Raw genomic sequence first — 12,480 nt, 5'->3', positions numbered from 1 at the left:
GTGTATTACCCAGTTTCTTCAAGTAAAATACTGCATTGTTGTTTGCTCAAATCGGAAAAATGCTATATTCATGTTCCAAAGTGGGCTAAAAGGCTGAGAAAATAGTTCTCAGTTAAACAGTGTTTATTTGTGGTTTCCAGACTTCCCTCTTAAGGATGTATGCATTCTAGCTGCAGAAAAAGAAGTCCAAGATCAGTTAAGGTAACGGACGTCTTCTGTGCATCAGCTACCGATGGATATGAGCAGAGAGATCTTGGGTGAATTCCAGTACAGAAAGAACTTGAATTTACCAAATGGAAGCTTCCTAACAGGCAACGTAAGAATGAAATGGGCCCGTAGTAAAAAATGTCATGAAAGGATTTATGTACTAAAATGGAGTATGGAGGGGAATCCAGCAGACGGAGGATTAAATTGAAGAACACAACTATTCAGTTAGAGAAGAGTACTCCCAAAAAGAAAAAAAGAAAGATAATGTGGTCTGAGATGCAGGGAGGACCTGTAGGACCAAAGTCACACAAGAAATGAATGGGAAATCTTTCTCGGAAGCGGGAAGAAATCCAGAATATTTCAAGACCCGACCAACAGGTGGGAAAACAGGAATTTATGACATGAGTAAAGCAGATATCGCATGGAGGTTTGAGCTGACGAGCTCCTGGACGACGCACCTGCGTGCCTGTGCGGGCATTGAGGCCTTTGACGGTTGTTTGGCGGCCCTCTCTTCCACCCCTAACTATTTTCTCTACTGATGAGGGAAGTTATCCTGAAACCCGAGCCATTTCTCGGGTGATATTCTAAAACCCGGGACATGTATCGGGTCTAGAGATCATCAGTCTAACAAGTACTTACTTGCACCCACTGGGGTGAACCACTCAAGAACTCCATGTACCAGATTCCCCAGGGGCGACCCGGAGGAGGGGCTAGCAGAGTGCGGTCCATTGCGATTGTTTCTAAAAATTGGCTCCCTCGAGCTTTGAGCTGACGAGCTCCTGGACGACGCACCTGCGTGCCTGTGCGGGCATTGAGGCCTTTGACGGTTGTTTGGCGGCCCTCTCTTCCACCCCTAACTATTTTCTCTACTGATGAGGGAAGTTATCCTGAAACCCGAGCCATTTCTCGGGTGATATTCTAAAACCCGGGACATGTATCGGGTCTAGAGATCATCAGTCTAACAAGTACTTACTTGCACCCACTGGGGTGAACCACTCAAGAACTCCATGTACCAGATTCCCCAGGGGCGACCCGGAGGAGGGGCTAGCAGAGTGCGGTCCATTGCGATTGTTTCTAAAAATTGGCTCCCTCGAGCTTTGAGCTGACGAGCTCCTGGACGACGCACCTGCGTGCCTGTGCGGGCATTGAGGCCTTTGACGGTTGTTTGGCGGCCCTCTCTTCCACCCCTAACTATTTTCTCTACTGATGAGGGAAGTTATCCTGAAACCCGAGCCATTTCTCGGGTGATATTCTAAAACCCGGGACATGTATCGGGTCTAGAGATCATCAGTCTAACAAGTACTTACTTGCACCCACTGGGGTGAACCACTCAAGAACTCCATGTACCAGATTCCCCAGGGGCGACCCGGAGGAGGGGCTAGCAGAGTGCGGTCCATTGCGATTGTTTCTAAAAATTGGCTCCCTCGAGCTTTGAGCTGACGAGCTCCTGGACGACGCACCTGCGTGCCTGTGCGGGCATTGAGGCCTTTGACGGTTGTTTGGCGGCCCTCTCTTCCACCCCTAACTATTTTCTCTACTGATGAGGGAAGTTATCCTGAAACCCGAGCCATTTCTCGGGTGATATTCTAAAACCCGGGACATGTATCGGGTCTAGAGATCATCAGTCTAACAAGTACTTACTTGCACCCACTGGGGTGAACCACTCAAGAACTCCATGTACCAGATTCCCCAGGGGCGACCCGGAGGAGGGGCTAGCAGAGTGCGGTCCATTGCGATTGTTTCTAAAAATTGGCTCCCTCGAGCTTTGAGCGGACGAGCTCCTGGACGACGCACCTGCGTGCCTGTGCGGGCATTGAGGCCTTTGACGGTTGTTTGGCGGCCCTCTCTTCCACCCCTAACTATTTTCTCTACTGATGAGGGAAGTTATCCTGAAACCCGAGCCATTTCTCGGGTGATATTCTAAAACCCGGGACATGTATCGGGTCTAGAGATCATCAGTCTAACAAGTACTTACTTGCACCCACTGGGGTGAACCACTCAAGAACTCCATGTACCAGATTCCCCAGGGGCGACCCGGAGGAGGGGCTAGCAGAGTGCGGTCCATTGCGATTGTTTCTAAAAATTGGCTCCCTCGAGCTTTGAGCGGACGAGCTCCTGGACGACGCACCTGCGTGCCTGTGCGGGCATTGAGGCCTTTGACGGTTGTTTGGCGGCCCTCTCTTCCACCCCTAACTATTTTCTCTACTGATGAGGGAAGTTATCCTGAAACCCGAGCCATTTCTCGGGTGATATTCTAAAACCCGGGACATGTATCGGGTCTAGAGATCATCAGTCTAACAAGTACTTACTTGCACCCACTGGGGTGAACCACTCAAGAACTCCATGTACCAGATTCCCCAGGGGCGACCCGGAGGAGGGGCTAGCAGAGTGCGGTCCATTGCGATTGTTTCTAAAAATTGGCTCCCTCGAGCTTTGAGCTGACGAGCTCCTGGACGACGCACCTGCGTGCCTGTGCGGGCATTGAGGCCTTTGACGGTTGTTTGGCGGCCCTCTCTTCCACCCCTAACTATTTTCTCTACTGATGAGGGAAGTTATCCTGAAACCCGAGCCATTTCTCGGGTGATATTCTAAAACCCGGGACATGTATCGGGTCTAGAGATCATCAGTCTAACAAGTACTTACTTGCACCCACTGGGGTGAACCACTCAAGAACTCCATGTACCAGATTCCCCAGGGGCGACCCGGAGGAGGGGCTAGCAGAGTGCGGTCCATTGCGATTGTTTCTAAAAATTGGCTCCCTCGAGCTTTGAGCTGACGAGCTCCTGGACGACGCACCTGCGTGCCTGTGCGGGCATTGAGGCCTTTGACGGTTGTTTGGCGGCCCTCTCTTCCACCCCTAACTATTTTCTCTACTGATGAGGGAAGTTATCCTGAAACCCGAGCCATTTCTCGGGTGATATTCTAAAACCCGGGACATGTATCGGGTCTAGAGATCATCAGTCTAACAAGTACTTACTTGCACCCACTGGGGTGAACCACTCAAGAACTCCATGTACCAGATTCCCCAGGGGCGACCCGGAGGAGGGGCTAGCAGAGTGCGGTCCATTGCGATTGTTTCTAAAAATTGGCTCCCTCGAGCTTTGAGCTGACGAGCTCCTGGACGACGCACCTGCGTGCCTGTGCGGGCATTGAGGCCTTTGACGGTTGTTTGGCGGCCCTCTCTTCCACCCCTAACTATTTTCTCTACTGATGAGGGAAGTTATCCTGAAACCCGAGCCATTTCTCGGGTGATATTCTAAAACCCGGGACATGTATCGGGTCTAGAGATCATCAGTCTAACAAGTACTTACTTGCACCCACTGGGGTGAACCACTCAAGAACTCCATGTACCAGATTCCCCAGGGGCGACCCGGAGGAGGGGCTAGCAGAGTGCGGTCCATTGCGATTGTTTCTAAAAATTGGCTCCCTCGAGCTTTGAGCTGACGAGCTCCTGGACGACGCACCTGCGTGCCTGTGCGGGCATTGAGGCCTTTGACGGTTGTTTGGCGGCCCTCTCTTCCACCCCTAACTATTTTCTCTACTGATGAGGGAAGTTATCCTGAAACCCGAGCCATTTCTCGGGTGATATTCTAAAACCCGGGACATGTATCGGGTCTAGAGATCATCAGTCTAACAAGTACTTACTTGCACCCACTGGGGTGAACCACTCAAGAACTCCATGTACCAGATTCCCCAGGGGCGACCCGGAGGAGGGGCTAGCAGAGTGCGGTCCATTGCGATTGTTTCTAAAAATTGGCTCCCTCGAGCTTTGAGCTGACGAGCTCCTGGACGACGCACCTGCGTGCCTGTGCGGGCATCGAGGCCTTTGACGGTTGTTTGGCGGCCCTCTCTTCCACCCCTAACTATTTTCTCTACTGATGAGGGAAGTTATCCTGAAACCCGAGCCATTTCTCGGGTGATATTCTAAAACCCGGGACATGTATCGGGTCTAGAGATCATCAGTCTAACAAGTACTTACTTGCACCCACTGGGGTGAACCACTCAAGAACTCCATGTACCAGATTCCCCAGGGGCGACCCGGAGGAGGGGCTAGCAGAGTGCGGTCCATTGCGATTGTTTCTAAAAATTGGCTCCCTCGAGCTTTGAGCTGACGAGCTCCTGGACGACGCACCTGCGTGCCTGTGCGGGCATTGAGGCCTTTGACGGTTGTTTGGCGGCCCTCTCTTCCACCCCTAACTATTTTCTCTACTGATGAGGGAAGTTATCCTGAAACCCGAGCCATTTCTCGGGTGATATTCTAAAACCCGGGACATGTATCGGGTCTAGAGATCATCAGTCTAACAAGTACTTACTTGCACCCACTGGGGTGAACCACTCAAGAACTCCATGTACCAGATTCCCCAGGGGCGACCCGGAGGAGGGGCTAGCAGAGTGCGGTCCATTGCGATTGTTTCTAAAAATTGGCTCCCTCGAGCTTTGAGCTGACGAGCTCCTGGACGACGCACCTGCGTGCCTGTGCGGGCATTGAGGCCTTTGACGGTTGTTTGGCGGCCCTCTCTTCCACCCCTAACTATTTTCTCTACTGATGAGGGAAGTTATCCTGAAACCCGAGCCATTTCTCGGGTGATATTCTAAAACCCGGGACATGTATCGGGTCTAGAGATCATCAGTCTAACAAGTACTTACTTGCACCCACTGGGGTGAACCACTCAAGAACTCCATGTACCAGATTCCCCAGGGGCGACCCGGAGGAGGGGCTAGCAGAGTGCGGTCCATTGCGATTGTTTCTAAAAATTGGCTCCCTCGAGCTTTGAGCTGACGAGCTCCTGGACGACGCACCTGCGTGCCTGTGCGGGCATTGAGGCCTTTGACGGTTGTTTGGCGGCCCTCTCTTCCACCCCTAACTATTTTCTCTACTGATGAGGGAAGTTATCCTGAAACCCGAGCCATTTCTCGGGTGATATTCTAAAACCCGGGACATGTATCGGGTCTAGAGATCATCAGTCTAACAAGTACTTACTTGCACCCACTGGGGTGAACCACTCAAGAACTCCATGTACCAGATTCCCCAGGGGCGACCCGGAGGAGGGGCTAGCAGAGTGCGGTCCATTGCGATTGTTTCTAAAAATTGGCTCCCTCGAGCTTTGAGCTGACGAGCTCCTGGACGACGCACCTGCGTGCCTGTGCGGGCATTGAGGCCTTTGACGGTTGTTTGGCGGCCCTCTCTTCCACCCCTAACTATTTTCTCTACTGATGAGGGAAGTTATCCTGAAACCCGAGCCATTTCTCGGGTGATATTCTAAAACCCGGGACATGTATCGGGTCTAGAGATCATCAGTCTAACAAGTACTTACTTGCACCCACTGGGGTGAACCACTCAAGAACTCCATGTACCAGATTCCCCAGGGGCGACCCGGAGGAGGGGCTAGCAGAGTGCGGTCCATTGCGATTGTTTCTAAAAATTGGCTCCCTCGAGCTTTGAGCTGACGAGCTCCTGGACGACGCACCTGCGTGCCTGTGCGGGCATTGAGGCCTTTGACGGTTGTTTGGCGGCCCTCTCTTCCACCCCTAACTATTTTCTCTACTGATGAGGGAAGTTATCCTGAAACCCGAGCCATTTCTCGGGTGATATTCTAAAACCCGGGACATGTATCGGGTCTAGAGATCATCAGTCTAACAAGTACTTACTTGCACCCACTGGGGTGAACCACTCAAGAACTCCATGTACCAGATTCCCCAGGGGCGACCCGGAGGAGGGGCTAGCAGAGTGCGGTCCATTGCGATTGTTTCTAAAAATTGGCTCCCTCGAGCTTTGAGCTGACGAGCTCCTGGACGACGCACCTGCGTGCCTGTGCGGGCATTGAGGCCTTTGACGGTTGTTTGGCGGCCCTCTCTTCCACCCCTAACTATTTTCTCTACTGATGAGGGAAGTTATCCTGAAACCCGAGCCATTTCTCGGGTGATATTCTAAAACCCGGGACATGTATCGGGTCTAGAGATCATCAGTCTAACAAGTACTTACTTGCACCCACTGGGGTGAACCACTCAAGAACTCCATGTACCAGATTCCCCAGGGGCGACCCGGAGGAGGGGCTAGCAGAGTGCGGTCCATTGCGATTGTTTCTAAAAATTGGCTCCCTCGAGCTTTGAGCTGACGAGCTCCTGGACGACGCACCTGCGTGCCTGTGCGGGCATTGAGGCCTTTGACGGTTGTTTGGCGGCCCTCTCTTCCACCCCTAACTATTTTCTCTACTGATGAGGGAAGTTATCCTGAAACCCGAGCCATTTCTCGGGTGATATTCTAAAACCCGGGACATGTATCGGGTCTAGAGATCATCAGTCTAACAAGTACTTACTTGCACCCACTGGGGTGAACCACTCAAGAACTCCATGTACCAGATTCCCCAGGGGCGACCCGGAGGAGGGGCTAGCAGAGTGCGGTCCATTGCGATTGTTTCCAGATATCGCATGGAGTGTAACAGCTCAGGCAAGAGATTTAGGTCACAAACATCTTAAAGCTACAACATCATTTCAGAACATGTTCTCAGCCTGGACTGCTCACAGTAGGGTTCCCCACCACATTGAGAAGGAGAGACAGTTGGACACACTACAGCAGACAATGTTTGGGCAGACTATATGCCCCCTCATGTAGTACGGGTGCAGGACATTTAGAATATCTGTGCCTTCATTGCAAAGAGAACAGTGGCATCACTGCAAAACATCTCGCAGTCAGTGCGCAACACATCAAATCTGCATCACAAGTAGACTCCTTCCATCTAATACTTACCACTCCACTAGAAGACTTTGTCTTAAGCTCCAGCTTCACGTGCCCAAAACCTACAAACCAAGCAAAAATATGCAATCATTTGATGTGTATCTGCAAAGAGCATGGTTATGGGTAATTAGAAGGGGTAAGTCTGCCACTCAATGGGGCAGATAACTAAGTGTACGTAAAGAAGCAAGCCTGTGAAGGACAAGCTGGGTATATGATAGGATATGACACTATCGGTATGGAGCACGCCTGAGCACACACTAGGGTGAATAGCTGCACAGGTGCCAAGTTTCCCCAGCTCCATGAGTGTTGAACTGCTCCAGCCCAGATGTTTTTTCTTTGTATTCTGTGACTTCTAGTCCTGGTTTATAAAGGAATAAACAAGAGTTCAAGTCCCACAATTCAAATCAAAGACAATACCTTGACAAGAGCCATTCATGAGCACACACTAGCAGAGTTAGTTACTGTATCAATGTGAATTATGCTCACTGGCAGCCAGAATTCAAATTAAGGTAGACCTCTAGCTGTTTAAAAGCAAGATTCTATTATATTGTTTTTAGCTTTTTGGAAGTAATGAATTTTAACTAATCATACAATAAATGCATTCATTTATTCAATCTGTAATCCATATGCTTGGGAGAGACACCCTACATATACACTACGATCTGTAAAGAGTACGCCGTCTGGGAGAGGCTCGGTACATACTATAGCTGATCTCTGGGTGACTACAGCATGGCAGATAGCTTGGGTGCATACCAGCGTTGTCCAGCATCTCTTTCAAGCATGGGACCAGTTGGACACAGACGAGAGCAGGTCTGTATGCACATATAGCATGCATGTGAGCAGCTTGGCTGCACTCTAGGGATGGCCACCATATCTACTGAGTTTGTCTTACAAAGACAGACTGAGCGCACACCAGGGTGGGGCGCTACAAATATACACTCATCGGAGTACCAGAAAGGTTTTCTCTGTGTTAAAAGGGAAGTGTAGTATTCACACGTGTTAATATCGGTGAATATGATGTCAATGTACACCATGAAATGTGCAAGCCCACATCAGCAATACGAGTAAATGCAACGCCGATGTACGTCATAAACTATGCATTCATAACAATGTCAAAAATAGTAAAAGCAATGTCGATGTATGCTATGACAACTGTACGCACAATAATGAGAATGTCGGTAAATATGATATCAATGACCGCCATGTTTTATGCAAAGACCTCATATCATTGGTGCCGAATTCACCCGAGATGATCTCCCCATCAACCCAGAGTCAGCGATACATGGTCAGACAGGCCCTCCGAACGAAATCCAGGCCTACCAATTGATAGGTCACAGGTGGGGTTACATTCAGCCTGTAGACAAACGCGCAACCAGGGGAAACCCTGATCGCTTCCAAAGATGGGCAGCTACACCACAAAGAGAGCAGAGGAAATTGGCCACAAGCTCATGTTCCCAAAACAATACCGCAAAGTTAGATGCCACATGTAGTTAAGAACACTCAGCCTATCAGGACTCAGCATGCACACCACACATAAAAATCACATGCTCCTCATGGAAGACATCTGGACACATACACACAGGCCCACACTAGTTTAAAAGGTCTTCATGCTCGATTAATTAAAATCATTACATGTCATGACCGTTTCATAAACTTAAAATAAAATCATTAAGTATTACAGCCAGGGAAATATTATAAGCATTTTTTTAAATTTGACTGGTATTAAAACTTGGCAAAGATTCTGAGCAAATAAAATTAAACACTGTAAACTTTGAAACAACAATGTACAGAGTTGCAAGAATAAGAGTATAAAATGCGGTGTGCCGGATGCAAACTTTGTGATCCATCTGCTGTTTTAGCCCCAACTGCACACATCAGAGTGCCACGAAAAGCCACTGCTTTTAAAATAGCAATGTCTGAGGTTGCAGGGGTGAAAGTGTAAAGTGCACTGTGCCAGCTACAAGCTTATTAGTACTCCTGCTGTTTGAGCACAGGCTGCACACGACTGGTCTCCAAAGCATGCTAAGTCCAATGTGCCCAATACTAGATTATTGATCCTCCTACTGGTAGGGGACTAGCTGCATACGACTGGTCTCCACGAGATGTTTGGAGGTTAGCTGGTAAGATTTTCCTGCACTCAAAGTATGCAAATTTCCTTGGGTAGGTGGTAGTTCCAAGCCGGTGACTGTCATGTCCAGGGCTGCGTAACCATGGGATACTCTTTTCGTGACCAATGAAAGTGTCAGCTCCGGATTGACACAGCTCCTGTAGGCTAATTAAGGAGTGTAAGATCTATGTGGTATGGACTGTTGCTGTTATTGCTGCGTCAGCTAGTGAGTGGCAAATGAGGCGGATGAACTTCCCCAATCTGGCTAGGGTCTGGGGGAAGTTTTCAGTGAAGCACAGATCCGATGCCTCCCTGCAGAAGTTGATGCCTTTCAACCAAAACAAGGGAAGGAGTAAGCGACGTCGTTCCTCAGCCAGTTTAGAGCAGCAACAAAATAGATGAAGCCAAGATTCTTTACGATATTTGCATAGCCTGCAGGGGATTACTTCCTCTTGGTTAGCCCAGGCGGGATTGAAGTCTGCGATTGGCAGGGCAATTAGCCTCATATAGAGAATTTTCTTGCAGGCCTGGGCAGAGAGTGCAAGTTTCCTTCCCTGTTTTATAAGATTTATCCAGAGCCTCTGTCAACTGGTTGTGCCGAAGACTCCCAATGCCCTGTTAAAAAGAGGTTAAAAGCACTTGCCTATTCACAACTTTTTTCCAGGCTGAGAATGGGATGTCATGCATATGCAGGCTTTCTGTCCTGATCTTCGAGGATCTTATTGCAGTTGCTAGTTGAGGTTGCCACAAGGATCCTACTTCGTCAAAAAACTGCTCTCAGATGGTGTTTGAGTGAAGACTCAGGGCCCCACAGGACCCTGAGATAATACTTTATTGGGTCCCTCTGTCAAGCGTGATTAGGCCTCCCAAGGCCCAATTCCAACCTCTGCCTTGATCTTCTGCCCTGCCGAGGAGCAAGTAGAGTTGTTTTATAGGCCTTAATCTGGGAGTTTGTTAAAACGTGTTAAGGGCGCCGGGGAAGGTCATATGGCCTTAGTCAAGAGCCAGGAGCAATATCACTCTTAATACAGTCAACATGGGCTCTGCTATTGGACTTTGTAGTGGATTGCTGAGACGCTTTAGCAGGTGAATGACTGTGGAGCCCTTTGTTTTGAGGTGCTTTAGGTGGATGGCTGAGATGGCCCTTTCCGATAGCCACACTATGAGGTAATTAAAAGCTGGGGCTGTCGTTGGTAGTAGGTCCCCCAGCTGCCAATAAGATTGTTTTTCATGCAGGTATTTGCCAAATACAATAACTTTGCTTTTATTCTGGTTCACATGGAGGTGGTTTGCTAGATTGTAGCAGTGTAGTGCATTGAGGGCTCTCTGCAAACCTACCCTGGTGTGGTCCATGATGGCAGTGTCATCACCATACTGCAAGATTGGAACACACAGCCTTCGAGTAACTAAACTGTCTTTTTCCAGGGCTGCTCCCAAGTCTGCTGTATAAAGATTGAAAAGCAGGGAGGGTAGCACACAGCCCTGTTTGAGAATGTTGTTGGTAGGCACTCTAGTTGTAACCGTAGTAGGGCTTGTTTTTACCCAGACCCAAATACCTTGGTATAATGATGTGATCTCCATGAGAAGCTGTGATGGAATCCCCCAGGAGGTTACCTTCCTCCATAGCCTACCCCGATCCACTTTGTCAAAGGCAGTGCTGTAGCCAACGAAGCAGCAAAGAAAGGGGGGTTACTTCCTCCTAACGGCTTGTGTGGAAAGATACACCAGGGCCAAGATGTTGTCCGTTGTTGAGCTGTCCAGTCGAAAGCCTGATTGGTGCAACGGGAGAATTCCTATCTCCAGCTCATGTTTCCAGCCCTTTTAAAAGGATACGTGCGCAGGCCTTTGCTTATAGATTTAGTAGAGCGATGAGCCTGTAATTTGCGGGGTTGGAACGGTCTTCCTTTTTATGAATGGGAAAAAGAATTGTACCCCTCCAGACACCGGTATTATTGTTGTTACAAACGCTTAATTGAAGAGTGGCGTTAATATTGTTTGCCAATATTCATGCACTGTTTTAAACACAGCCACCAGGATCCCATTAGGCCCTGGTGCCCCGTCATTCCTCATTTTCTTAATTGTGGTAAGTACTGTACTTACTGTGATTAATGTACCCTGTTGGACCATAGGGTCTGGGGTGGGGCGGAATTGAGGGAGATACTCCATTTAATTGACCAGTTGTATATAGCAGATTCACGTGACTAAGCCAATCTCTTTCTGCCACTCCATTCTATTTGTTGGGCCCTGTGTTGCCAAGGCGATTTATGTATCTCAATAGTCAGTAATGGCTTTTATCTTTTAATAAAGTGAGAATTTTAAGCCACGCTCCTTCCTTAAGCTCCCTTTTGTAGTGCCATACTTTCTTTTTGTAGTTTGCCCTAAGCAGGGCGAGGGTCCGATCAATTCCTAATTTAAAACCTCTTCTCCTGGCTTAAAGAGCCCTGTTGAGGACCCGCTTGCTGGTGATTATGTTCTTGGAATGATGAGGGAGCTTAGTAGATTGTAATAGACAAGGGGATTTCGGTTGCCCAACACCTTCTGGAGGTCCGCAACAAGGGCTTCTCGGTATTCTGATGCTGTATTAGGACTGATTTGGCTATTGGAGGTCTTCGTTTCTTCTATCCAGGCCGAGAACTTGTATCCTAATTTAATCAACCATTTGATTCTATGGAGAACTTTGTGGCACTCATCTGCTGTGGGTTCCCCCAGCGAGAGTGTGGATTGTGAATTTGTAGAAATTAGGTGCAATGTTGAGCGTAGGGATCTATGATCGCTTTCGTACCGGTCGATTTCAATGGCATGGAGAGTGGGAACCAGTCCTTCTCTAACAAAAATATAATCTATTATGGAAATATTCCTGAAAGTGGGTTTGGGCTACCATGTAGGAGAGCTGGCTTCTTTTATGGTTTGGGACAAGGAGAAGTGATGATTAACAAGGAGAGCGTGTAAGGGTGTAACCAGCCCTGTTGGCTCTGGAAGATTGGTGTTTTTGCCCAAATCCCTGGCCCGAAGTCAAGAGCCACTATATCCTCCGTATCGGATGGCTGTACTTACAATTTATGAGTAGGGCCATCCCACATGCTCTACAAGAGTTTATAAATCGATTTACTGTACTTCAAGAAACTGTATAAAATGCCGACCTCTGTTCATTGAGACTGTCATCAGAAGCTACTCTTTTGATACTCTCACAGCCGCTGCATTTAATTAAACCAACTTGTTCCTGTTTTGCCAAACGCCTCTATTCTTTCCATTTTTTCAAGGTAAATTCATATCCGGACAGCACACTCAATGAAAAAGGAGGGGCCTGTGTCTCTGAACTGCATCACAAGAGTAAGGGAGTTTAGTATGTGCACTCAATGGACTTGGAAGGCCTTACATCTCTAAATAGCAGTGCATGGGACCCTTTTAAAGAACATGCATTCAATTCCCT

The 12,480-nt window shown here is 48.5% G+C and overlaps 1 protein-coding gene across 1 annotated transcript in view; it reads right to left on the bottom strand.

Annotated features, from left to right (window-relative positions):
• Positions 1-12,480, bottom strand: part of VDAC3 (voltage dependent anion channel 3) — a 51,216-nt gene that overhangs the window by 25,043 nt on the left and 13,693 nt on the right. The window contains exon 3 of the mRNA XM_085634082.1: positions 6,956-7,005. Coding sequence (XP_085490208.1) covers positions 6,956-7,005 — 50 coding nt within the window. The remainder of the gene's footprint in view (positions 1-6,955; positions 7,006-12,480) is intronic.

This window comes from Triturus cristatus, chromosome 11 (genome assembly GCF_964204655.1).
Source record: "Triturus cristatus chromosome 11, aTriCri1.1, whole genome shotgun sequence".
Lineage (NCBI taxonomy): Eukaryota > Metazoa > Chordata > Amphibia > Caudata > Salamandridae > Triturus > Triturus cristatus.
The sequence above is the reverse complement of the archived record's forward strand: the minus strand, read 5'-3'. Positions and strand labels throughout refer to the sequence as shown.